Here is a 27,937-nt window from a genome sequence, read left to right as displayed (position 1 = left end):
CAGGTTCGGGGTTCAGATGTGTGTATATAAAGAGGAGAACAGCTTCACTTCTCATCATCACATCACAAATCTACCTGATACCTGACACAGGTAAGACCTACACCCACCCACCCACTCTCTCTCTCTCTCTCTCTCTCTCTCTCTCTCGCTCTCTCTCTCTCTCTCTCTCTTTACTTGCATTGCTTTACATCTATAATTAATGCTGTAATAAGATTGTTTTGTCTTCAAATAACACTCACTGCTTTGTCATTTCTCTTTTTTTGTATCAGAAGATTATCCAACCATATTATCATCATCTTCATCATGAAGTCTCTCCTCGTCTCCTGTCTTTTCCTCTGTGTTTCTCTCTGTGTGAGATCTGCAGCAAGTAAGACAGTTACATTGTAACACATTGAAATCTTGTCTGCACGCTCCTATGTCTCAAATATTCACCTACAGCTTAGCACTGCTTGGTGTAGATACCATATGATGATGTGACAGTCATAAATAAATCGTCGTAAATATCTCTAAGAATTATAATAAGAAGCAAGTCATTTTTATTTATTTTTTTACCTTTAGTTGAAACATTGAAGGATACAGAAGAAAATATTCAGTCTTATGTCTCTGGTATAATATGTCATTGTGATGATTACATGTTATGTGATGAAATGTTTTCTTTGTATGGGAATCAAATGTCACTGAGCACTTTGAGTTTTCTCTCTCTCTATTTATTTTTCTCTCTCAGTGGAAGCTGAACATGAAGTAGAACTTGAACTTGGTCTTCCTCAAGGTAAAAAAAAAGATTAAGGGAAAATAAAAAGATTTTCATTCATGTCTATGTTGATAAGCAACATGTGATGTTTGTGTCATCATTGTGGTGAAGTATTAAAGTAATACATCTTCTCTTTCAGAGGACGAGACTGCCGTTATTGAAGAGCAACAGGAAACAGGACCTGAAGGTCTGTCTGTCTGTCTGTCTGTCCGTCTGTCCGTCCGTCTGTCCGTCTGTCATTTCTGTACTTATTGAATCATGACAATGTCTTAATGTGTGTCCAGGTCGTTTCTTCGTGTGTCCCTCTGGTTGGAGCAGATACAGGGGCGGCTGTTACCTGTATGTGAGCTCTGGCAGATCCTGGTCCAGTGCAGCGGTAAAACCTTCAAACATTTATTGTAAAAGTAATAACTAAAATAATGGTTGGTAATGAATGATAATAAACTAAAACTGTTAAAACAGTAAGACCAATACTTGAATGGTTTGGTATCATGATGATGTTTTACATTAAGCTATGCATTAACAACACATTACAATTATTGCCAAATGTACGTCTCTCTCTCTCTCTCTCTCTCTCTCTCTCTCAGGCCCACTGTGCCAGTCTGGGTGCTTCTCTGCCATCTGTCCACAATGTGTGGGACTACACTTTCCTCCAGGAACTCACTCAGAAATCTGGATCCAGCTCAGTGGCCTGGATAGGAGGTCTCTACTTCCAGGTCAGGCTCTATTAAGCTATACTCATTAAATCAAGGCTCATATGAACCCATTCATCGATTTTAAAAGCACGTCTAAATCCTAACCAAAGTGTTCTGAAATCTTCAATTCTTTATTCTTTTTTTTTTCTTGTTCAAGTCATGTTGCTATACAGACGTGCCATCTGATCTCTTCACACTTCTCTTCACTTTTCCTGAACTTTTGAAGTATCCCCCCCCCCCCCATTGTCGTGCCTGATTTGCCTGGTGTGAAATTAGGCCAATTCGCACCTGGCACCATGACACACTCGGCAAATCCCCCCCCCCCCCTTGTCTAAAATGACACAGCTGCTTTCCCGTATTGAAAGGTATAACAATATATAGGCTTTCCAGGACTAGATGGGTTAATGAATCATTAGACTTCACACATTAGTGCGCTTTGTTAAAAGTAAGCATGAAAGCTTTGTGTTACGTGACGTCCACTAAATTACATACATATGTGCAGGGCTGGAGGTGGGTGGACCAGACCCGTTACAGCTACAGCAACTGGAGCTCTCAGAACAGTGTCAGCTCATACCAGTGCATGCACCTCAACAGCCGTGGTAAGACACACACTACACTACTACACTACATTCCTTGATTTGATTTGATATTCTGTCAACAGTATTCCCCATGTTACACTGCCAAGATCTGTACAGTAGACTACTTTTAAAGGGTTCCGCTCATAATTCCAACATCCCATTACTCCAACCATTAGGTTAGTGTGAGGTTAGGGTTAGATTTATGGACAGGGTTAGTTATAATGGGACGTCGGAATAATCCATAGCCTGTAAAGTGTGTTTAAATTAGGAGAGCTGTCTGTATGCATGGTGCTGTTCTGTAGCCTATATGCACACATTGACATTCATAGGACTGGTTATCACAAAGTGTTTTGGACTATGTTCTGCAGTCGTTTAGATTGACTTGCTTATTCATTTATTCTTTTGTGTTTTAGGGGGCTGGTCCAATAATAACTGTGCCAATGGTTGGCCTTCCATCTGCATGAGGAGTCCAGACACCTGCTGATTATGAAGAATGGATACACAGACAATGTGTTTTATTGTGTGGTCTCTTGAACAGATTAGTGTCAATACTGTATATCTCTGATTGTTTTTTATTCTTAAGTACATTTCTTACATTTAAGTATACAGTGCATATATCATGACAGTACACAGTACGTATATTTACATTTCACTGAAATCAATTGTAATGAAAAATCTATATTACGATGTTCATACCCACATCAAACTATTGGAATGCATTCAAAGGTTATTAGAAACAATAAATAATGTAAGATTCTAGGATTCTGTAATGTTGTGTTTCCATCATTAATTTATTATAACATTAAGTTAAAGATGACACAAAGTGACAAGCTTGCACAGCTGCTATTTTTGAAAGTTTTACAAAAATCTTGACATTTTGAGTAATTTTGAATTATTTTACACAATCTTCTCTGGGGGGTCCCTGGTGCAAAACATTTTTAGTTTGGTTTGATAACTACTGCTCAAAGCTAGCTTGTAAGTAAAGCCATCAAAGTAGAATATTTGCCCATGTAAAGCTGATGGTTATGGAGCATCAGCTGGTTAACACTTTGCACAGCTAAGAAGGCGTTACACTCTCACAGGCTAAATCAAAACACTGCATAAAAAGGTAGGATCACAATGCCTAGCTGTGGCATTTACTGTAAAAATGGCATACTGTAGCAGGGTGATTGTTGCTTATTAGTCTATTATTACACAATGGGTATTATACTATCTATATCAGTTATATCATTGCAATGGATTGAAAATGAGGCAGGCTATTTCTAATAGCGATTAACAATAGTTTTGAATAAAATCTATTGGCTAATAAGGCATATTTCAGATTTGAATGTGTGCCCGCAAAAATGTCATGTTAGACATAGAAACATAATTCATTTAGAAATCATACTGCTTTGCACACACAATGATCCATTAAAGATTTTATTCAATTTCTGGTTCTCATCAAAATATATTGAGAGCATAAAGTGCAGTCTACTCAGGAATTAGGAAAAAGACATATATCAACTGTATGACCTTAAAAAAGGATTTACAGAAGACATTTTAAACACAAGAAACAATACATTATATCAATCATATCACAATATATGCTCTTGTATCACAACACATCAACATGAATGACATGAACAAGGCCAGCTACCAGTGGAGCTGTACTAGAAGCAATAGTGGTTGTTGTACTAGCAGTAGCAATAGTATAGTATAGTAGCAGCAGCAGTAATAGTAGTAGTAGTAGGCAAAGTGTTGTACTTTGCACTTGGAATCAACTCAGCAGTTGGACCTCAGCTCACAGATGAATGGGAATCGCATGTCGCAGCCATGATTAGACCATCCCTTGGACCCTGCAGAAAAATCATCATCATCATCATCATCATCATCATAGTTGTCATCACGAACAACAACTACAATAAAACAGCATCATAACACAGTAATGAAGAGAATAGTGTGTGAATATCATTTACCAGATCCTGAAAAGTGGTGAAGTATAAGTGAAATGAAACACACATTTCTGACCTACAAAAGGGGGTTAATTATTATACTTTTATTACTACGACGACTACTACTGCTACTACAAAGTACTAGTAGTACCAGCAGCACCAGCAAAAACTTCAATAAATATAGGAGGATAAACTTGGCCTCCAAATAAAGTGTGGATTCACTCAGTCTCTGTACCTTCAGAGTTAAGCTGGAGACACTGGTAGCTGTCAGTGGAGGCCTCAGAGTCCCACCTGTTGTAGTCAAACAGCGATCCATCCTCCCACCTCCAAACACCCTGGACACAACATAAAACAATATAAAGTATGACGACGATGATGATGATGATGATGATTGAGTTTGCATGTGATCTGTGTGTGTGGCATGCTAAGCTGATTTATACTTCATCGCACAACGGTGTCACATGTTATGAGATTGCAGATGTGCTATATTTGGCCCGTGACACTACGACAGAGTAAATAAATAAATTAAGTATTAGATGTTAGAGTCAGACGTGAATTCCTCCTGGCTCTTGGTAAATCGTGAATCTTGGTAGAACAAAATGTGAATCATTAACAATTCCTGCTACTATCCACAGATGTGTACGGCTGAGAAACATTACAACAAGCCGAAGCTGCATAGAGGTTACTCAGTTAGACCAAACATTAACCACAATCTCTAAACCATTTTAAAGAGCAAATTAATGATGGAATAGTCTGGAATTGTTCATTCACACCACATTTGTTTTATTTAAAAAATAAAATAGTACTATTTATGTTCTAGATGCATTGTTGGTCATGGGTGCCTGCACAGTGTTCATTTATCCATTAGTAACTCTGAGAGTGTACAAATGTAACCACCTTAAATTGGTACAATCTCTGAGTTAAATTAAAAGGATTATACTGTGTTGGCGCCCCAGTGACACTCCGCTTGTGATCACGAGGCATTTGGAACTTTGATCGAACCTGGAAGAAGTAGCCTCCCATCCAGGCCAGGCTGTGTCCTCCAGTCTGAGCCAGCCTCTGGAGGAAACGGTACTCCCACAAGCTGTGGACTGACGCAAGACTAGCCTCAAATCCTGAACAATAGTTCTGCACAGAGAGAATGAGAGAGCGAGAGAGAGAGAGAGAGAGAGAGAGAGAGAGAGAGAGAGAGAGAGAGAGAGAGAATATATTTAGGATTAATCCACATGAATCAAGCTGCTGCACTTCACAGAATTTGATATATCAGTGGGGGATTTTCCCACAGTAAACTCCATAGTGTTAATTCAACTCTCAAAGTGTACAAATGGAACCACGGGTCCATTTATAATCTTTCGAGAGTTAAATTAACAATGAGTCACATCATCCAAATGTTATATTGGAGAACATCACTCATCAATTAGATTCAGTCGATATAATCCAGATCATATTGGTGCGTCAGTGTTTCCACATCAGAAAGCAAAGTGTGGCTATTGAAAGTGTGCACAAAATCATCCTGTGTTATCTATACACATTTTACTTTATGATTAATACAGTTTTCTTGTTGTTGTGGGAGTTTACCTCAGCGTTGTTCCAGGTCTCGGCGCTGTTGACCAGGACGTAACAGTTGCCACGGTAGCCTTGCCAGCCATCAAGACAGAAGTCTAAACGTGCTGGAAAGACAATAAAGAAAATACATAAATAAACTAGAAAATGTGCTCCTCGGAGCACAAGTCTCCGCCAGCAGACTATAGCAATTATATTATCATAGCAATAACTAATGAGATACAGTAGAGTAAAAGATATATACTGTAGTTAAATAAAAAGGTGTATGTTAAAGAAATATTTATTTAAAAAAAAATGATTTAAAAATCATATTTTGTCTTCTAATGTTTAAAAATATGTTTAAAAAATGTTTAAAAAAATGTTTAAAAAAAGATAGGATGAAAAAAAGAGATCCAAAAAATTATTTATTTATGTATTTCTTACAAAAATGTATATACTATGACGCATCTGATATATATCAATTATATTATAATAGCAATAACTACAATTACTGAAGGTACTGATCAATCAAGTCTGATTGATCCTGTTTTACCTCACTTCAAAAAGTAGGGGCTTTTTGAAGTGACACACCTATTTATAGAATTTTATTTCGTCACGCGTCCCTCTAGCCAATCAGAGGCATTGGTGTCAACAAATTGACACGTGTCACGTGGACCTTGCCCAATGTTAGCTTGGCTAACAATGTTTGCCAAGCTATATTTTAATATTACATATTAATACGTATTAAGATTTCGGTCTTGTTGTGGGATCAATTCAACTCTAGTCCTCTTCTGTGTTACTGTTGTAGATGAGTATGCTTTCTTAGCTTTGGCCTTCTGCGCCTTTGCTTGACCAATGTCAGGTGTTCTCAAAGGGACACACACACGCACGGACGGGTGATTTGGACTAGAAGATACTGTTCCAATCAAGACTGATTGATCCTGTCTTACCTCGCTTCAAAAACGTAAACGGCTTTTTGAAGTGACACACCTTTTTATTATAGGATTGTATTTCGTCATGCGTCCCTCTAGCCAATCAGAGACATTGATGTCAACATATTGACACGTATTAAGAGTTCGGCTTTGTTGTGGGATCATTTCAACTCTAGTCCTCTTCTACGTTACAATTGTAGATGAGTATGCTTTCTTAGCTTTGGCCTTCTGCGCCTTTGCTTGACCAATGTTAGGTGTTCTCAGAGGGAAACACACACGCACAGACGGGTGACTTGGACTTACTGAAGGTACTGTTCCAATCAAGTCTGATTGATCCTGTTTTACCTCACTTCAAAAAGTAAGGGCTTTTTGAAGTGACACACCTATTTATAGAATTTTATTTCGTCACGCGTCCCTCTAGCCAATCAGAGGCATTGGTGTCAACAAATTGACACGTGTCACGTGGAGCTTGCCCAATGTTAGCTTGGCTAACAATGTTTGCTCACACAAAGCGAAAACATATTCTCCACCTTCGGCGGAGACAATAACGCACTTCTTGTTGCCGGTCTGGTGTATAGGATATAAACAGCTGATTTGCACCTTTTGTATCAATAATCTCACCTTGAGGGAAGAAGGCAGGAACATTCTCAGGAACAGCAGCCTCAGCTTCTCCTTCTGAAACACCACAGCAAGCAAAACAGCATTGGCATCACATCTAACGTAAGTGTACTTTTTAAATAAAAACCTGCCCATGGAGTTCATCCTTCACAGTCATCCTCATGTAAGATATAACGGAACAACCAGCACAAAATACGGAAAAAGAAAGTCACCTCAACTCACTTTAAAAAAAAGTTTTTAAAATCCTGACCATGCTTAGTTTGATCTCTGCCCACGAGTTCAAAACGTTTAATCCCTATCTGATCGAATAAGATTTAGAAATCCTATATTGTGTGATCCAGGATCAGACGATCCAGCCAAAATCTGTCCCGGTATTTCAAAGAAATTCAATATAGGATCACCCTGATCCAGATTCAGACTTTTCAAGATGATCAGATCCTGAATAGGGTGTCAAATCATTATTTGAATACACTTTAATCAACCATAAAGGCTACAAATAAGGTCCTATTTCAATTTACATTTTAACACCTTATTTATAATGAAACATATGTTCAAATTAATTACATACGTTTTTCTCTGGTTTCTCTCTAAATACCACTCCAGTGGGATCAAGGTTATCGAGATTTTTTTGCTTGGATTTGATTTCCTAATCTGATCAGATATCAGAGTGAGTCCAATCCTTATATTTTGTTTTGAACAATCCAAAATTCAAATCTGAACCTCTCAGTGGGCAGTTGCAGAACCTGATTTGTGCATACATTAGGCTGTAGTAGAAGACATGGACACTGACCTGGGGCAGGGGTCGCAAGATACACCTTGTGTTCCACAGCACGAGCCTCTAAAGGAGCAACTGAGGAAACAAGAATTGTCATTGATAGCATCCGAATGAGGTGACCATTTCTGTCTACTTGCTCTGCATCTCAGATGTGGGCTGTGGAGAGTTCAGAAACCTTCCCCCAAAGATTCATTGATTCAATTATTTGGTGGTAATGTCAAACACGATATCAAACTTTGATTCAATGGCTTCTATTGCAGCATGCTAACTTTCCTGGAAGAGAAAGGCTGTATTTTCCAAAAGCTTGGAATCCTCACCAATGATGTCATTGGAAGAAGGTTTCTGAAATGTGAACAGCCCTCCTCTGAGAGGATATAGTATTATTGAGGACCAATTACTGTATATGAAGATAAGGTTGAAAATGGGTCAAGTGCTCCTTTAGCTACACTACCATTATCAACTACTAAAATGTGTCACACCAATGAACCACAGCAATGCTGAGTCTCCTGGATTAAAAATGTTCTGCTAGAAATGTCTACCTGCCGTACTGTTAATAAAGTATTCAATCGATCAACCAACCAACCAACCAACCAACCAACCAACCAACCAACCAACCAACCAACCAATCAATCAATCAATCAATCAATGTATCTGAGAAAGGCCCATTTAAGCAAACATCTATCTATCTATCTATCTATCTATCTATCTATCTATCTGTGCATCTTACCTATGGCAGCCCTGACAGAGAACGCCACACAGACGAAACAAGAGAAGAGCAGTAGAGACCTCATGATGAAGATGATGAAGATGATGACCTGGAGGGAGGCGATGAGAGAATTCAAAATTCATGAGTCATGATAATAATCCTTTAACCACTACGAACAAGCAGAGCTTATCACAATTCTGTGATTAACCAATTAAGCCCTTCTATACTTTGTTGCATGGTGAATAGCGAAAATGGCGATCTACAAGATCACAACGTGTCACATTGTAATGCGTTGGGAGCTAGTAGATCGGCTACTTTAGCTATTTTTGAAAATATTACAAATGTTCGCTTCCAATGACATGCCCAAAATTGGTTGGAAGTCGAGTTGAAATTCGTTAATGGAAAGTCTACAGCTAAAAGCGGTAGATCTCTTACCAGATTCAGATGAATATGAGCTCCTGTTGCTGTGGTATCTGCTTGTGATGGAGTGAAGCGAGGAGGCTGTTCTGCCCTTTAAATACACATCTTGAGGCACTTAATCATTTTAACGTACAATAAAACATGTTGGCCTTTGACTCATGTGTCAACATTATGTTGCAGGAAAACAAATGGTGTCGCAACTCTGCGCTCTCCCAAGGAGCTTGAACTCAATGGTACGTGATGGATCCAACCCAAATATGTCAGTTTAACAGGTGACATTTCCTGATAGATGACGTTTTTATTGGGGACTGTGCACACATGGAAAATTTCTGCCACACGTAATGTGATAAACAATAGCTGAAAAACCTACTTTTGACCAGTAAATAGTACATTTGTGTGGAATTCCACTACATGCTTTATTGCAATTCCACACAAATGTACCATGTTTTAATTAAAACATTCATCAATCATAAAGTTATAAAGCTTAAAAGTCTATTTAGTTAAAGCTGCACTATGTAACTTTCCTTTTCTACCCCTGTCTGCTTGCTCACAGGAAGAATTGAATCTTGACCTTCAGGTCAAAATTTTTGTCAACCCAGAAACAGGATCATGTCAAAGGTCTGACAGTGGCTGACATTATTCCTTTTTGTCCCATGCGAGTGTGAGCCCAGTTGTTTTTGTTCAGCACAAGAATACGATCTATGTACAGATCCTGTCTAGAAAATGTCTAAGTTGACCAGTTTGTTTAAACACACTTGACTAAACATTCTTTCGATATTGTCCCAGAAATGCCCCAGAGAAGGTTTGCCATTGTAGAGCTGGATCAAGTGAAATGAACCGTCACATCTGTTGTTTTTTGGGGGACCAAACTGATTGACATTAATCCAGGTGAATAAAGACCTGTTTTAATCTTTAGACAGCAGTTCTCAAGAGTAAGAATAGTTGTGTGTAAATGTAAAGGTTCCCTGTTCAATCCCGGCTTCTCCTGAAATAGTATGTCAACGTGTCCTTGAGCAATGAATACACTGAACCCCGAACTGCTCCCTCTGAGCAGGTTGGTACTTTAGGCACAGCTGACTTTGCCATGTGTGTACAAACAATATATATATGTAGGATACTGTAATTATAGTGTTTTGAATGGCCTATATACACTGTAGCCCTAAATGCAGTCCATTTACCATTAAATATACAAAATGTTGCATGCAGTATTTTTGTACTGGGTGTTGCTGTCCCATGAAGTGCACAGAGTTTGTAGCCTATATGAAAATGCAGTACAAATAAAGATTGGCAAAGAAAGGGTAGGGCTACTAGGGCAACTGCTGCTAGTAAAGCGTATTTGAAAAGCAGTATTACACTGACTCAGTCAAGGAAGCTAGCTGGGATTTAATTCCAACAAAGCACATACAGTAAAAGGTTGACCAACAGGCCGCTAACACTTCCTTCGAAGAAATACATCTCAGTTCCTCATCCACCCTCCAGTTACAGTATTGTATAATGACCAGGGGGGTATATCATTGCTGTTGGGCAGAATTTTTGAATATCCATATTTCAATGTTTATGTTTTTTATGTTTTTTTGGGGGGGTAAATGAATGCCCTACTGACAGTACAAAATCGCACGTCACACAAAAGATGGAAAACCAGCCGATCTACATGCTCAGGTGTCATATCGGGTTTTACAATGTTACTTTTTTATTTATTTATAAAAGTATGAAATAGGGCATGAATGGTAAAACACTCTTTTTAGCATTATAAAATAAAAGTAAACATTTACGGAATGATAAGTGATAAAAAGTGATAAAACAGCCCTGAAAATTCACCTTTCAGGAGGCCAAAAAAGGAGGTAGTACTATTTTCCCGTTAGACAGACGACCCCCACCCTGTTCTTATACTGTTTACTATATAAACAGTTTTATTTTTTGTTGTACATAATGTTTTTTTTTTTTTGTATTGATATTTGAACTGTGGTGCCACTATATATATCTATGAATTGAATATCAAGGACCTCGTTGGAAACAAAACCGCAAGGACTTTTATTAAAGTATTTTAAATGTAACTGTGCTGTTTTACATTTTTGTCTAATAAAATAATCAATCAATAACACATGTTATAGAGGCTATTTTGCATGGAACGGAATACAGGTGTCACTTTGGTGTGTCTCGGACAGAAAACGTTAGAAAACCGCTGAGTAAATGGTAAATGGCCCAGTCCATTTGCTGTGCTGTTTCCGGTGAGACCCCCTTTTCCTGGTTGGGGGTATAGGGGTCCGCCAGGACACAGGCCCCAGTGAGTGCTGTAGCTGCAGCTGTTGGAAGGCAGTGTGTTCGTCATCACACTGAAATGTTGGTGTGCCTCACTGTCATGCAACAAAGCATAAACCAGGCTTTACACAGTGCCCAGCTCACAATTCCAATATCTCTTATATTTAAATTTAATTTCCTATACTGTCAGTACTCAGTTATTTTTTCTTGGTTTTGTTAATCCTTAAAGCTTTTCTTTTACACATTATTGAGCCTCGATCATGTTTTTAATAGTTGTATAAATTATATTTATCTACTAATTGTGAAGGATTTGGTTCAATATCAATATTGATCTGTAGAGGTTTTCTTTTGGTGTCTGATCTTTGCAAGTAATTTTTCTAATGTATTTTCTATATACATTTCAAAAGTGTATTTTCTATATTTGTTTCCATTTTCTGTATCTTTCTCATATTGATTGAAAATAGCATTATGCAAATATTATGCTTATTTTCCTCTTATCCACTGTGTTCTGATTAGTTCATTTTTCTCAGGTGTTTTTACACCTTATTAGACTCTTTCAACTGAACTCCGGTCACATCACATCCTGACATACATTGAAAAATGTTGATATATTATTTGAGGAAGATATTAAGTTTTCAGGCTTCCCTTTTTTTTATTCTACATGTATTTTCTATATCCATTTATTAAATGGTATAGTGCCTAAATGTTGTTTGGGAAGAAAGATGACCAGTAGGTGCTATGAAGTTTAACAATTCCATCACTAGATGGCAGTGCTGTTGCACTAGGATGAAGGATGCAGAGAGCATGTGATACTACTAGACTTACTGTACAAATCCTTCTGTTGCATCCAGGTTTTGCAGCACAAATCCTCAAATGTTATACTGTTCCAGTACTTTCTCCCTCCCCCCATCAATTCCAACTTCACTTGTTTATCCTGTAACATTTTTCTCTCCCGATTGGATAAAATTGATATCCTAACCTGAAAACACATTTTCTGTCTCTAGGAGATGGAGAGACAGGGAGACCCCCGTTACTTAACAAACACTCTTTTACAAAGATTACTATCAGAAGCCATTTAACACTTACCAACAAAATATCACTTTCACTCGCTTAAAAGTGGAAACATTTAGTGAACCTTATGGAGCACATTATGTCTCAGGGATACTCCTCATAATGTCAACGTGAGCGTGGATACAAACCTTCAAGTGACTTAGGCCTAACATCACTGAAACAAACAACAGAATAATATGGTTATGATTTATTAACAGACAAGTATAAGGACAAATGGCAGCATGATAAACATGACATTTTTAAGAGAAATGTGTACCAAAATGAATGAAGTACAAATAACTGTGTTATGGCTTTTACGTTGTGAGGTTGTCATGAGCAAATGTTGATCTTACGCAGAGCCAGATGGTTCATGAATGTGGTTTGTGGGACTAGTGGAACACACACAGACACACCTGTTGTCCCACATTACCATGGGCAGTTTCATGGGGCGTGCGTTGTGAGCTTGTAGTTCTGCAATTTGTGAACATTTGTGGGTTTGTTGAAATGACACGCTCAAAATAGGGACACCTGATTTTTAACTGTTTAAACGTTAGAGTAGGCTAGATGTAAGAAAATGAACTTCCAATTATCCTGAGTGTAATTCAATTCAATAGTGCCAAATCACATCAAGTTGTCTCAGGACATATAAAGTACAATAGTGTACAGTATGGTGCAAAATGCTATGCAATGTGCACATTTGTGCAATCTGCACAAGTTGTAAGTCCAAATAACTGTGGTCATCTCTGCAACTTCATTCATAATTCTACAATGATCTTAATTGTTATCAATACAACAATTGAAATGACAGAATTACAGATGTGCAAACATCTGCTTTGCACGATTGTTCACACCGTGGGAACAGCTGACCGTTTGACTGCATGAAATGAGGGAAAGGTCTGGCGTTGATTTCACTTCTTACAATGAGTGTAAGTAAAGGAGCTGGAAATGGCCTCTGGAGGTTGTGTGGACACAGAGACTGTGGCCTGCAGAGATATCATTCAGCCAATCCTGCTGCCTAGGGGATCGAGTGCTCTCACATTTCACATTCCTCCAGAACATTATGCAACAACGCCTTATTGTGTCCGAAGGCATAAAGCGGCACATTAAAAAAGTGTGTTTTCACATGTTAAGGCCATTAGGTTACAGTGCATCATTTTTAACCCATTAAGACCTGTCCTGAAGCCGATTCTACAAATGTCTTCTAATTCCAAACAGTATTCTGAAAAATGTTTCTTATTTCAGAGGTGCTCAAACTTTTTCATGTCAAGGACCCCCAAAATGATATGTATTTGGCCGCCGACCCCCCACCTCAAAATATATAGTTCCAGGGACACCCAGAAGCAAAGATTTGAGTTAAAAAATTTCGCTTTAAAATAATATATATATATTCAAAGATTTGCACACATTTTCACAATTTTTCAAAAATAGCAGATCTACAAGCTTGCAGCGCGGCACTCGGTGCCGCGCTATGAGCTTGTATATCTGCTATTTTGGAATAGCCAAAGTGTAAAATAAGACTTTTTAGCTCAAATCAAAAAAGGTGCGTTCCAGGTCTTAAAGGGTTAAGATAATAGGATTACAAGTTGACCAGACTGTAGCTGGATAAAGTATACTATAATACAATTATTTCAACAATAAGTATGAAAGATATAACTTTTGATCATCTGTGCTGTATTATCAACCTCAAGCAGTGACCGTTGGTCATCACATAAACAATCTCATGACCTTGGGCTTGAAGGCCTGTAGCTTGCTGTCGTCCATGGTCGCCACCATCTCCTTGGCAGCGAGGATCTTTTTATGAGCTTCATCGAACAGCCCCTTTCCGATGGTCTCCTGGACCCTGTCCCGCCAGGCGCTGAGCCGCGGTCTCCCCTCGAACACGTCCAAACCGGCCGCCACAGGCTGTCACGAAGACACGCACGAGTACAGCGCTAAATACAGTGTTCAATTCACTCTGAAAGGTGCCGAATTAAAGCAACAATCTGGATTTCACTGTGTACCCTCTGAAAATTGTTAGTCACTGCAAATAAGTCTCTGGGTCATTCTTTATTGATGCTCTGTGTATTCCTTTGCTTGATGTTCTGTGTAAAGCACATTGAATTGCCTTGTTGTAATGTGCTATACAAATACAATTTCCTTGCCTTCCCCCCTACTTACCCCCTCTCTACAGTAAAATCCTCAGTGTTATTTGAACTCAGAGAGTGAACAAACAGAGAGAGTGAACAATCAGAACCAAACGGACCCTAGCAGGTTAATTTTGTTTCTTTTCCATTTGAACAATCGAGAGTTAAATTGACACTACAGATTTAACTGTCTACTAAATGAATGGTTGTACGGCCTAAATTGAAGTTAAGGCCGCAAATCCGGAACTAATGTTTATAAATGCATATTTTATCCAATCTGTATGATAGAGTATGGTAATACAATATTAACTAGCACATTTCTAGTGGTTGAAGGTGGTCTCTCTACTCTTCCACTGGGACATAAGACTCTGTTGTCACGACAAGTTGTGAGCTTGAAGATCGGCAATTTTCACAACTTCTTTTTATGGATTTTCCATTTTTAGGGGGGGGGGGGGAATCTTTTGAAATAACAATAATTAAAAACAAAATGTAGGAAACAAAGGAATATTTACATGCGACCCATATAAATGGTGCTTCCGATCCACTGCTATAATTTATAGTATTCCTCCTGCTCACCTGCATGACCTCCACGATGGCCACCAGATCCGCTAATGAGATCTGTTCTCCTGCGATAAAGGGCTTGTCCTGTATGAACTTCTCTTCAAGCAGTTTGAGAGAGCCATTCAGATCCTCCAAGGCCGCGTCCAGCTTGTCCTGGGGGACCTCCATGCCCAGAATCTTTGGAACCAAAACCTGTGAAACAAAAACACACCCTTTTAGCAACTCCCAGCATTAACAAAATATCTTCCCCTGACACCTCCACAAACATTTATAATGACTTTTCAGCAGTGAAACTCCTAACGTGAATCACAGAAACTACATAACTGTAAAATAAAAGTATTTTCTTTATTTATTATTATTATTTATTTTGGCATGAGTCAGGTGCTTTCTTTCCTTGAAAACCATCTGAACATAACACCTGGAAATGCAATATAAAGAAGAAGTTTGTGGCTATAGCAACAAAGTGACTTATATTTCTACGTTAAGTAATGGTAAAGCCATACTATGATCTCCACATCAGAACAATGGGATTTAGGTTGAAAATCTGTGAAGTTTACCTTTACAAATCTGTGAACTGTAAATACCACACTCTCCCAAATAAGGTTATACAAATTAAATTTTATCATGAGGACTTGAAAGAGAATTGGACCTAGTACACAAACTTAGGACACAGGAATGCTTTGTCACACCCGTTGTGCGGGTATATATAGCTTTGACCCTTGCAATACTTTCTGTTGGTTACTTTGTAACATCACTTACCTAACAATTCAAACCATGTTTCTGTTGGATACATTATACATCATCATCTGACTATCTGGAATGTACGCAGTGAAATAACAAGTGTTAACCCCCAGAAGCAAAGATTTGAGTTACAAATGTTTGCTTTAAAAAAATATATATGTATATATATATATTCAAAGATTTGCACAGATTGTCAAGATTTTTCAAAAATCGCAGATCTACTTCTACATAGTGCGGCACTCGGTGCCGGGCTATGAGCTTGTAGATCTGCTATTTTTGAATAGCCAAAGAAATCTTAAAATGACAGATGCGTTCCCGGATTGAACTTGCTTAGTTTAGTTGTGTAGGTATGTGCAACAAAGCGATGTGTGAACCCACCCTGAGCCAGAACATCTTGGAGCCATGCCATCGTATGGCCATGTGCTGCCAGGACATGTACTCATTGACACGGGCCCTCTTCTGCAGGTCAGCTGGGTACCAGAAGTCAGGGGTCTTGTGCTTCTCAGCCAGGTACTGCAGTATTGCAATGCTGCAGTGGTAAATAATACAAAAAAGCCATGTAAGAGAAAGTGTCGAGTTGTATTAAAGCGGCAATCCAGAATTAGTTTTAATATAATACAATTCTATTTTGATCAATCTGCAGGGTACAGTATGTTAGTACAATATAACTAGCACATAGTGATTGGAGGTGGTTTCCCTACTCTTCCATTGAGAAATGTCAATTAAGTGTAATTCTAACATTTTATTGTATACAGTAGCCTACTCACCTTTCAGCCAAACAGAAGTCTCCATCTTTAATTGCAGGGACTTTTCTTATCAGACTTATCTTCCCAAATTCATCACCAAAGTGTTCACCTAAAAAAAGCCAAGGAACATGATTTTCTCACCAGTGTCGGGATTGACAAACAGAAGAACCAAATGGGATTATCAATGTAACATGACAACTGCACTATTCTAGGAGCCCACATTAGCCTAATTATCAACACACAAGTGACAAGTTGAAAATGTAGGCTAAAAGTCAGGATACTACTCAACTGTTTACTTTTTCTATGTGCCTCATCATATCCATGACCCCTCAATCACTCAAACTAAAACAAATGTCCCCACGTGATATACTGCTCCCCCGTCTTTATTTATTTAACCAATAATAATGAACAACGTTTTGGCCGTGAAGGGCTTCATCAGGTTACAAGCTGCATATGGCTTTGGAACCCTTTATGTAGGTCAGAGTCAGTGAGTGTCACCACTCAATCAGTTAATAGACCAATAGGTAGGCTACAGTTCTCCATGTGAGGTTCCCCTACCAAAAATACATCAATTAAGGGACCATACTTCTGAACAATTGGTTAAAGAAAAAAAAAGAAAAAAACGTTTTTTTAACCTATTGTTGATTGAGTGATGATGACACCCACTGACTCTGACCTACTTAAGGGTTCCAAAACCATATGCCTGCAACCTGATCATGAAGCCCTACACACGGGCGAAACGTTGTTCATTATTTTTGCTTAAATAAATAAAGACGGGAGAGCAGTATATCATGTGTGGACATTCCCCTTTTTCTTAAAGGACCACTTCATCCATTCTCAACCCGTCTTCATATAATTGGTGTTCACTAATTCTCACTATAAGATGACACCATTTCTGTCTATTTCTTTGGTCTGTGTCTCAGAGGAGGACTGAACAGTTCAGAAACCTGCCTTCCAGTGACATCATCAATAGAAACTGCAGGCTTTCTCTTCCTGGAAAGTTAGCATGATATAATAGAAGACATTGTTCTTAAAATCTTGTTTGAAATGACCAAACCTGCCTACAGATGATGTCACTGGTAGGCAGATTTCTGATTTCAAAATATTTTAAAAAGTTTAAAGAAAAAAGTATTTAATAAATAAAATAAATAAATAAAATAATTTCCATAGATACTTTTAGTATTTTAGTAAGTTTAAGAAGTAGTAAAAATAGCATATCCACAAGCTTGCGACGCAGCTCGAAGCAACGCGTTGTGAGCTTGTAGATCTGCTATTTTCACGAGGAGACAGAAATGGTGCCATCTTAATTATAATGAGCATTTGTGAGGACAAATTATATGAAGTTAGGTTGAAAATGGATGAAGTGGTCCTCTAATTTACGATGCAACTAATTGGGTCATAAATAAGGCAATTCGGCCACTGTCTGGCATTGCTCATATCCAAACAACTATTAACTGAATATTGTACAGTCAGATAAATTAGGCCTAGGCTCCCCAGATTGTAGTTTCATTTGTTTTAGTGATATTTGTGTTTCATTCATAAAAGGGTTATATGTTATGTCTAAATTGTGTTGTTCTGTAAAAACTAAAACATTATGATGTATTGTGAGCTTGTAGATCTGCTATTTCCAACATATTTTTTAATACATTTTAATTATACATGAAAAGTTGTGAAAAGGGACATTCTGCATAATGAGTACCATCTACTTTTGGTACTTTAAGTACATATCGATACCAATACTTTTATACTTTTACTCAAGTACATTTATTTTGAATTCCGGACATTTACTTGTAACGTACCCTGACCTGATACTTATACTTAAGTAAACAATTTGAGTACTTTTTCCACCACTGACAAAGTCTGACGACAACAACGGAGCAGCTGACAGTGAACTTAACACGTACCCTCAAACAGCGCGACTTCTTTCAACTCAAAGGGAATGTTGTTCTTCTTGCAGAAGATGTACACAGATCTGCAGGGCTGAGAGAACATGTCCACATACAGCTGCACAGACATGATGATAACTGGTGATGATGTTGTGGAGGATGTGAAGGAATGTTAGAGTTCTAGATCCAACCGATCACTGTTTGTTTGAGTTGTTGCAGCATTGGGGTCATTATCAGTGTTGCCAGATTTTGCGAGAGAAACAAGCAACCAGGTCTATGAAAACAAGCCCAAAAGAAGCGACTATACAACGGCTATTTGAAAACAATAAAAACCTCACAACGGCACAAAATATTTTCAGATGGGGGTCCGCCCATGGACATGTTTGAGAACCACTCGTTTAAACAAGTTGAAACAACATTAGGAAACGAGCCCAAATAAAGCAACTACACATTACACTTTAGAAACAAGCCAAACAAAACGCTAAAACGCAACCCTGGCCCTGCAACCACTAATATTTACAAGCAACTTAAAAGAAAAATAATCCCAAAGTCACTTATAATAAGCGGACATGGCAACACTGAACAGAATCAGAGCCATCTCCCCCACGACATTAACTACTCTAGAGTCTATGCACGACACGCCTCTAAAAGCCAAAACTCACACGACAGTCGTCTGTCACGATGGATGAACTTCAAAATAGTGTTTGCACTTTCTCCATTTACGGCCCGTACAATCTACCAATCTATCAACGTTCAGATTCCAGATATAAAGTGCTTACCCCATTGCCATGGATGTTACAATTATGTAAGGGCCCTCAGAAGTACCCGTATCTTCAGTATTGTTCAATAAAAATATTTTTAATCTGATTGGTGGCCATTTTCTCATAGAGTTATAATGTATCAGAGTGCAATACACCTCCCAACCGATAGGGTCGCGTAGTTGAAAGGTGAAAGGAGAAACTACGGAGAAAATGGCCACCGATCAGATTAAAATGCTTTTTATTGAACAATACGGAAGATACGGGTAGTTCTGAGGGCCCGTACATCATTTTAACATCCGTGGCCATGGGGTAGGTTAAGACTTAGACAGAGGCCATTTTCGAATTGCAGCCTCCTGAAGGTGTATCTTTAGGGCAGTTTTGAAAGTGAGGAGGGTTTTACACTCCTTTACTCCTTTTGGTAGGGCATTCCACATTTTTGTTGAATAGCATTTTTTGTTGAATTTTTGTTGGTGCCCTGACGCAAGTCCAGGGGTGCCACAGAATACTGATTTGAAATAGTTTAACTGGCCTACTCAGTAAAACGGACCTGCTGCACTGTAGCCTTATTATTGGTGCATCCTTTTTCGATCTACACAAAATCTCTTTGCCAAAAATAGCAGATCTAGATCGTTGTTTTTTTTTTGCGAATTTATGATCCCCCTAGAATACGGATGCTGGGGGTTTTGAGTGGTTAAATGTCAACTCAAGTAGCTTACGTTATTTTCAATCTTGGAAACAGCTCTCCCAGGTCCTCTGGCATAGGCCTACTGTATCTTGGGGGTAAAGAATAACACATTTACGTACTGTAACATGAGACAAATGCAACTTAAGGTGGGTGTCACAGATGGAAAAAAGTTATTTAGCCTACAGGGGTGCTGAGCCAAAAAAGTTTGAGAAACACTGAGTTAGATGATGACTACATAAATAAAATAAATACATGAAACAATGTTATTATATCAAAATATAATTTAATTTATAGTAATTTAACTTACTATAAATAAAGTTGAAATAATTAACTCTGAATATAGGCCTAGATACCTAGGCTATTGGTTCTCGCTTCCTTCTAGAATAGGCCTTTATATACCATCTAGTAGGCTACATACATTTATTAAAGCTGCAATCCACAACTTAATGACTGCATACACATTTTTATCAATCTGTACGGCAGAGTAAGCTATGTTGCACGATAACTACAGATACATTCAGCTTTCATTACCTACCTGGGCTCCATCTTGGAGGCAAACCTCTCTGGTAACAAAAACGCAGAAAAAGTGATCAAAAATGTCAACCAAACAACACGCTTTTTGTGGAGGATTGATCGTCTAGTCAGTAAGAATACTCAGAAAATTCTTGCAGGGGCCCTCATTCAAGGTCATTATGATTATGCATGCACTTCATGGTATCACAACACCTCCAAGGCCTTAAAAACAAGGCTCCAAACATCCCAAAACAAACTTGTAAGGCTACTTCTTGGCCTCAATCACAAAACCCATCTAACCCCTGCTCATTTTGCTAGGATTGGATGGCTTAGGGTTGAGGACAGAGTACAGCAACTTGCTATGGGCCTGGTCTTCAAGATACACCACGTCCACAACACTGGGATCCCCCTGTATTTGTCAAAATACTTCCAAAATGTTAATGCAGTCCATGATCATAACACCAGAGGCAGCTCCACAAATCATGTTCAACCCAGATTTGGCTCAACTAAGGGAATGAACTCGTTCTCATGCTATTCATCAAAAATGTGGAATGCCCTACCAAAAGGAGTAAAGGAGTGTAAAACCCTACTCACTTTCAAAACTGCCCTAAAGATACACCTTCAGGAGGCAGCAATTCGAAAATGGCCCCTGTCTAAGTCTTAACCTACCCCCCCCTCCTTCATTTTCCTCTTTTGTATATATATATATATTTTTTTTCTCTCTTCATACCAGTAACCTGAAAGCTGATTGTATGACATTCTGTATAGTAGTGTGTATATCTATCTGCCTCTTATATTTCATCATGATTTGTGTGCATGGGGTTCTCATCTTAAACAAGCTTAGTGCTTAATGAGAGTTCCAGTTTAGTAGACCTTGTATTGTGAATTTGTACTTCCATGTACTGTTATGTACTGTCATGTACTATTCTCATGTCTTACTAAATAAACTACATCAATCAATCACATTGGTTGGAACCTCATACTCCTCTATTGAGAGATGTAGACCCTGATGTAGTAGGACACCTACTGGTTGACAAGCAGTACTGCCCACAAGTAGACCTAGATGTCCACTTCAGAAACATGGACTAGACCAGGCAGGTGTTTTTTAAACGTTTTTAGGCCGTGGACCACACTTCAAATGATTCTGTCCCATTAGGGATGGTAATATGAAATGTTGCTTGATATATTTTGCTTTAGATTAAATTCTATTATGTCATAATTGTTCATGCGTACTACATCATTTCAATTGAATAGAATTATAGTGACATTAAGCTACTCATTTGGCTGTGGATGCCCTGAAGGACCACAATTTGAAAACCACGGAATTAAGCTACGACTACAAAAATACCTTAATTAATGTAGAACCCTGGTACTGATTGTAAAACAGATAATCAATGATTTTCATTTAGAAAGAATGCAGTCATCGTACGTAAAATATCCAGGAGCATTTAATCACTAACTGATACAGTTGACCCCAAATCCATCTAGGCCACATGGCAATATTAACAGTATCACATTTAAGTATACACTTAAATCATCAGTGATGCGTTGCAATATTAGATTGCATGTGGAATGAGTAGAACATGTGAATTAATATACATACGGTAGTAAAATCCGGAGTGCTAACTTTAGTCAGTGTACATTACAATTGTACCTGGTGTACTGTAGATCGATAGATATATCTATAGGACTTTACGGATCACATGGGAAATTAATATATCATAGCAACACTGCAGTAGGCAGGAAACACAGATAGAGCTGCATTGATACTCCAGATTTTACTGTATTGAGTATAAATATTTCATTAGACAACTAATTAAAAAGATTGGAACATATTTTTAATCACCATGACAAGTCCTTTCAAATTCAGTCAACATGGTGTTCATGTGGTTCAGATAGAGTACACGGTAAAATCCTCAATGTTAATTTAACTCAGAGAGTATACAAATGGAACCAATTTGGTTCCATTTGTATAACAATGAGGATTTCACTGTGTAGGTGCTCACATACAACTACATTTTATAACGTTTGAATATTTAAATTCACTACTGATTTTCAGTTCAGAAAGTGTCTTGTCTTCATGGAATGGACTTCAAGGTTAAAGTGTACAGCGTTGGTAGTCAGAAGGATCCTTCACAAGAAGCTCATGACGGTTCCTTTCTTCCCGACCTGGTGGGCTTCCAGCGCGTAGAACCGGATGACAATCCTGAGGGTCACAACAATAGAATCAAGAAGGGTTTTAATTGTCACTTACTTGTATAAGCACAAGCAGTGAAATGTTTGTGGGACCACTTCCTCAGAACTGTGCTAAAATAATACAACAAACAAGGTAATAGTAATAAAAACGTAAGCATAATGTTTTTTTTAAATAAGGATACAAATAAGTTGGGGTCTTCTCTTAGAGACCGGTACAATATGTTATGTTTTAGCAGCAGTATAACAAATGTGCAGTTACAATATCTTGTCTTTTAGCAGCAGTGTTGAAAATGTGCAAGCATTGGCGTCCCCAGGATTTACATTTAGGGCAGGTGAGATCCCCCCCCCCCCCTCTATTACCCCCAAAAAAGAAATTTCAACTCAATCGAAAATCGGCGATCGAAAACCGGCGAAAGTGGCCGTTTTCAAGATGTTTTGGCCATTATCTGCTCAGTTCAAAGCCTGTTGGATGCGTGACTTTGAGGACATTAAGCACGCAATGACATCTTTTCGGGTTATTTGTTTTTTTAGGGGAGGCGAGATCTTAGTTGGGCAGGCGACCGCCTGCCCTGCCTCTACAGTGGGTACGCCACTCTGTGCAAGTACAATTTGCAGATCTTATTATACTTTAGCTCAAAAAGTGCACAAGCATAGGCATAAAATATCCTGTATCTTTCTATCTTTAGCAGCAGTGTCAAGTCTAATGTGCAAATGGAAGATAGAAGGCACGCATATAAGAACAGTCACTTGTCTGTTTCAGTTATTTTTTGTTCTTATGTTTCAGTTATACGTGTTGTTTCGATATTCATGTATTAGTTTTTTTGATGAACCCTGAAGGATGAACCCTTCAGTACTTCACTACTGGTCATCCAAGAGCCAGTCTCCGCTTTATTACGCTTATGACCTTCGATGGAAGAGTAAGAAGACTTCCAACCACTGCAGATGTGACAGTTATATTGTGTTAAAATTATCATTTTATTCATTAAAATAAGATCCGGATTCTGGCCTGTCTTTTTTTTCCAGCCATTTGGTTAATTCAGTCAATCAAGGTCATACAGTCACCCTTCCAGAGTATAAAGTCCCTTCAGTTTATGACATCAAATATCTCTGGTTAATTAGTTACACATGTTCTCAGTCTGGGTGAAAAGATCTGATGTTTAAGCACTTGAGAATCCAAAGTGACGGTCATGTGAACATCTGCAATATAATAACTTATAATAACTTATTAACATAATAACACTATTTTATTTTGATGTATTTATAAATTACACATTAAGTCACATGATGAAAATATCTGAACTCTGAAAAAACACATTTTGTTGGAAAAGGTTTAAAACTTTTGGTGGCAAAAGAAAAAGAAACATGCTTGAACTTTCACGTTTTTGTTCAAACATTCTTGAACTTGCAGACTAAGCCATAACAATGGACTAACGTATTATTTACAGTTACACAATACACACTGCACTTTATATGGCCTTGACAGTGGTTGGATATAAAAGATAACAAAAAAGATATATATACTTCAATTACTTAAATCAATTTATTTTAGAACCAATGAGTACCTATGTATGTAGAACTCAAAATGACAAAAATAACAAGTACATTAAAATAGCTATAAACATTACTATGCTAATTAGAATGTTGAACTACCAGAGAACTGCTGCAATATATAGTGAAAGTCCTCCTCTACATTGGGTAGATTATATTACTGTACATATGGGCCATCTACGAGGTGCAGACCACTGATTGTATGCATGCACTGTATGTACTTTGCACTCATTGTTGTAATTACAAATTGTTGTTATCTATATGTATGTATGACATTTGCACTCCTTGGTTTTATTTATTGTTGCTTTTACTATTTCAATTCGATCTTTATTTCAGACCCAGGGAGATCCATATCTCAATTTAACAACACAACACAATAAAATAACAGAAAGGAAAATAAAAAATAAAATGCAAATAGCCCACATTCAGTTTCTGACATACAAACATGTGCGCCAATGGTTCCACAGTCTAGAGGAGAACCTGACAGAACGGCGTGTAGGGTCCGTTATGACAGCGATGAGATGTCCTACACATAAATCTGTACATAAGGTTACGTAGCACAGCAGAGCAGGTGGGTACCCCGACAGTAACACACACATCTGGCTTGCACTGGAGCTTCTCAGAGCTCTCATCAGCAGCCTCATGCAGTCATTACTATTGTTTGGTTGTGCAGTGCAGCCCTTTTGGACATTACTTGCGATATTGGGGGGCTATACTAAGATTTGACTTGACTTAATTATGCTGTTTTCCTCTTTTCATACCCTGAGCTCTCTGTACTGCATGCACTGTAGCTAAAAGGCTCAACAATCCCTAACGCAGTTAAGAGTGAATTAGCAAAACAGGCCCAACTTAAAACCGATATTGAGATATGACTTTATTTATTTATCCTTATGACTTTTTAAATAAATACATATTTTTGTCTGTACCATATCTTGGCAATCTTGACATCTTGTATGGTACAGCCAACTCAGAGGAGTGTACAAATGGAACCAAATTGACCTTTATGGGTCCATTTGGTTCTATCTGTACACGCACCTTGTCTATTTAACGTTTTTTTTTACGTCAAGGAAGTATGTATTTTTTGTCTACAGAATCAAGAGCACATAATTAGAGCATCTGGTTTTATCATATGTATTGTGGTTTCATAACTTCACCCGGTTCCACGTGTGTAACTGCTCCATACAAATCAGCTCGTTGCGTAACACAACTGGAAACTGCCATGTCATGCCAAGAAGACCATATGTGAGGTTAACTGATGCCTAAATCAGGGGTCTTCAAAGTTTTTCAGGCCAAGGACCCCTTAGCTGAGAGAGAGATGAAGCAGGGACCTCCACTACATATTGTATACAATTGTGTAACAGATTGAACTTTTTAGACTTGTTTGACAGAACTGTCATCAGTGTTGTGTTGTAAATTAAAGTCTGGCTTATTTATTTGTTTACACGTGATATTTTCTATTATGTTGGATTCTTTGATCCCTTAAACCCTCAATACTTATTCAACTTGACTTGGACTTGTACTTGGTCTGCTCTTGTTTTCCCTCTACACCAACCTCCACGCGTTGTGGACTTGTAGATCGGCTATTTTCAGCCCCAGAAAGGGGATGTTAGGGTTCAAGTGGTAAATTTTTAAACAAAAAAACATTCCTATCACACAAAGGTTTGGCGGTCCCCCCCTGTAGTAACTTTGTTGAAGATCCATGGCCTAAATCATTGCATATTCTGAATTCCTAAACCATTGTTTCAGACAATAATCTGGTGGCAGGACCACCGTACAAACTACTAACCTGTCTTCAGTTAGACCAAGTTCTCCTGTGAGGAACTGGAAGATCTTGGCGCTGTGCGCTTTATTCTTCTCAGCTGTGTCAGTGACGGCTATGGCGGACACAGACAGCATCACACACGGAGAGCAAGAGCCACCGATCAGCATTGGCAGCCCTGCTTTCACCACTAAGTTCATCCTCTGCAACAACAAAAAAAGTCACTCGTTAATTCAGTTGTCATGTGTCCTATGAGAGAGACCCTCTCATTGAGACCAGGTTATGCATGGATATAAACGCCAGTGATGGAAAGTTAAGTAAGTGCCTTCACTCAAATAGGACTGTCACGATTACAAAATTTAAGTTGACGATTGACATATAAATACCTGTGATTACCGATTTAATTGTGTTTTTGGCTTTGAACATTGGAACATATGAATACAAATATTATTTTTGGGGCCTTTTAGGCTTTGTAATCAAAAACTGCACGTTGATCCATGTCTTAAAACTGTATACTTCTACTCCACTATATCTCTGAGGCAATTATTTCTTTGCTTTGCTTGCTGATTACTTTTCAGGTTTACAAAACAATACATTAAAGTGAAATACAATCTATGTAATTAGTTATTGTGAAATGGGCCAACTGCATAATGATTAGGCTAGTGTAATGACTAATGAGTTTAGTAGGCCTACTGCCAGTTGTAACTAATAAAGAGTGGGTGTGTGAGGCTGTGAGCTCAATGAGAGAAGGAGTTCAATGCATGAATGCAATTCATGCATTGCTTACATTTGTAAATATGCAACTTTTACTTGTAATAAACAGAGTACTACATACATTATGGTATTCTAGTAGTAGGCCTATAGCCTAAACATAAAAAATAAATCAGAGTAGGCCAACTTTAGTTCTACATCGTCAGATAATAATAATGTATGCATATTAGCAGCCTGTAGCCCTGTAACATAATTTATACTTTGCCACACGACAGTGTCGCACGCCGAAAATAGCCGATCTACAATCTCGCAGCGCGTCGCGATGCAACGCGACGTGAGCTTGTAGATCTGCAATTTTCGGATACGCACATGACATTGAGTATTATGCAAGCTCAGCACAGCAGGGTACAGATCGTTTCATTCACTCGTGTTGTTCACACAACAACTATAACTCACGTCCTCTGGTTTGCCCAGGACAGCAGCAGTGGTCGCACACAGCTTCTTCAGGAAGTCCTCAGAGAACTTGCTCGCAGGCAAATTAGTTTCCAAGTCAATAAAAGGCATTGTGGCTTATTATTATTACTGTACGAGTTGTACGTGGAGTGAGACGAGAGAGAATGGAAGCCAACGGATCCGCTGCTTGGGGAATGGGATAGAGAAAGGGACAACTAGCGCCCCTGGTGGTCAAATCAGTCACTTGTTCATGGAAGAAAGTCTTCTTCATTAGCGACAGACTATGAAACAAATACGTATACTGCCCCCACGTGGGAAGATTGGTTTACTCCGTGGAATCGATGCACATTGCAACATGTTCTAACATTTTATTTCAGAAAGCACACCACCAGGTAGCCTATTATATAGGTATCTCACCAAAACAGGCCAATACACCAAAACAGGCCAGAAAATCCAATTAATCAATTAATCAAAACCACCACACCCCCCTCCAACAATCTGTCTTTCAGTGGCACATGACAGGGAAAGAGCCTGTTTCATAGAGACAACATAGAGACACAAAGGCTGTGGAAGAATGCTTATTGTTACATCATTATCATCCTTATGTTCTAATTTCTGAAGAATGCTTATTGTTACATATCCTTATCATGTTCTCATTTGCTTACTGTACAGACCCGAGAGGAGATTATGTCTCTGTATGTCTTTATTCTCACTCAGCACAGGATGTGAAGGTTGTATGATCTCTGTACTCTAACAGATAACATTTACTGTTCATCCATAGATTCTGCCCTCCACATTGCAAAATAAAATGCATGGCAGAAAATGGTAAAATACAAGATGAGACTCAAATAAAATAATTAGAAATATTATTCCCCTGCCAGCATCAGAATCGCTTTATTTCACTATGTACTTACATACATAAAGAATATGAAATACTAATGTTCCCCTCAGTCACCTGCAGTGCAACATAAAATAATATCTAATAAGCATCATAAAA

The 27,937-nt window shown here is 38.3% G+C and overlaps 4 protein-coding genes across 4 annotated transcripts; 1 reads left to right on the top strand and 3 right to left on the bottom strand.

Annotated features, from left to right (window-relative positions):
* Window positions 1-303: 303 nt before the first annotated feature.
* On the top strand, window positions 304-2,508 carry LOC308094467 (ladderlectin-like; the record flags this gene model as incomplete). The annotated part of the gene is made up of 8 exons (XM_080441143.1): window positions 304-367; window positions 559-606; window positions 725-769; window positions 891-938; window positions 1,036-1,127; window positions 1,339-1,467; window positions 1,949-2,045; window positions 2,438-2,508. 8 exons carry the CDS (start codon window positions 304-306, stop codon window positions 2,506-2,508), a joined length of 594 nt encoding a protein of 197 aa, XP_080297269.1.
* A 1,159-nt stretch (window positions 2,509-3,667) lies between these two features.
* LOC308094462 (snaclec coagulation factor IX/factor X-binding protein subunit B1-like) lies at window positions 3,668-9,585 on the bottom strand (the record flags this gene model as incomplete). Its single annotated transcript, XM_080441125.1, has 8 exons — window positions 3,668-3,859; window positions 4,191-4,290; window positions 4,958-5,083; window positions 5,534-5,625; window positions 7,051-7,104; window positions 7,838-7,897; window positions 8,550-8,637; window positions 9,574-9,585. 8 exons carry the CDS (start codon window positions 9,583-9,585, stop codon window positions 3,786-3,788), a joined length of 606 nt encoding a protein of 201 aa, XP_080297251.1. The 3' UTR covers window positions 3,668-3,785.
* Window positions 9,586-12,456: 2,871 nt separating this feature from the next.
* Window positions 12,457-18,540, bottom strand: LOC308074499 (glutathione S-transferase theta-3-like). The gene is made up of 5 exons (XM_080413963.1): window positions 18,333-18,540; window positions 16,450-16,537; window positions 16,061-16,211; window positions 14,957-15,133; window positions 12,457-14,159 (listed from the first exon to the last, which is right to left on the bottom strand). Exons 1-5 carry the CDS (start codon window positions 18,442-18,444, stop codon window positions 13,962-13,964), a joined length of 726 nt encoding a protein of 241 aa, XP_080270089.1. The 5' UTR covers window positions 18,445-18,540; the 3' UTR covers window positions 12,457-13,961.
* Window positions 18,541-21,716: 3,176 nt separating this feature from the next.
* Window positions 21,717-27,131, bottom strand: LOC308074568 (D-dopachrome decarboxylase-like). The gene is made up of 3 exons (XM_080414064.1): window positions 26,944-27,131; window positions 25,804-25,979; window positions 21,717-22,479 (listed from the first exon to the last, which is right to left on the bottom strand). The coding sequence occupies exons 1-3, from the start codon at window positions 27,049-27,051 to the stop codon at window positions 22,407-22,409; spliced, it is 357 nt and encodes a 118-aa protein (XP_080270190.1). The 5' UTR covers window positions 27,052-27,131; the 3' UTR covers window positions 21,717-22,406.
* Window positions 27,132-27,937: the final 806 nt, after the last annotated feature.

Source organism: Gymnoscopelus braueri, assembly GCF_963280865.1.
Source record: "Gymnoscopelus braueri genome assembly, chromosome: 2".
Classification (NCBI taxonomy): domain Eukaryota; kingdom Metazoa; phylum Chordata; class Actinopteri; order Myctophiformes; family Myctophidae; genus Gymnoscopelus; species Gymnoscopelus braueri.
The sequence above is the reverse complement of the archived record's forward strand: the minus strand, read 5'-3'. Positions and strand labels throughout refer to the sequence as shown.

Coding starts and splice junctions, on each gene's coding strand:
- LOC308074499 (XM_080413963.1), bottom strand. CDS start 18,444: ATGTCTGTGCAGCTGTATGTGGACATGTTCTCTCAGCCCTGCAGATCT. Junction 16,538..18,332: donor AGAAGTCGCGCTGTTTGAGG/GTACGTGTTAAG, acceptor GGCTTTTTTTAG/GTGAACACTTTGGTGATGAA. Junction 14,160..14,956: donor CCATCGTGGAGGTCATGCAG/GTGAGCAGGAGG, acceptor TCTTCGTGACAG/CCTGTGGCGGCCGGTTTGGA.
- LOC308074568 (XM_080414064.1), bottom strand. CDS start 27,051: ATGCCTTTTATTGACTTGGAAACTAATTTGCCTGCGAGCAAGTTCTCT. Junction 25,980..26,943: donor TCCTGGGCAAACCAGAGGAC/GTGAGTTATAGT, acceptor TTGTTGTTGCAG/AGGATGAACTTAGTGGTGAA. Junction 22,480..25,803: donor CTTGGTCTAACTGAAGACAG/GTTAGTAGTTTG, acceptor TGTGACCCTCAG/GATTGTCATCCGGTTCTACG.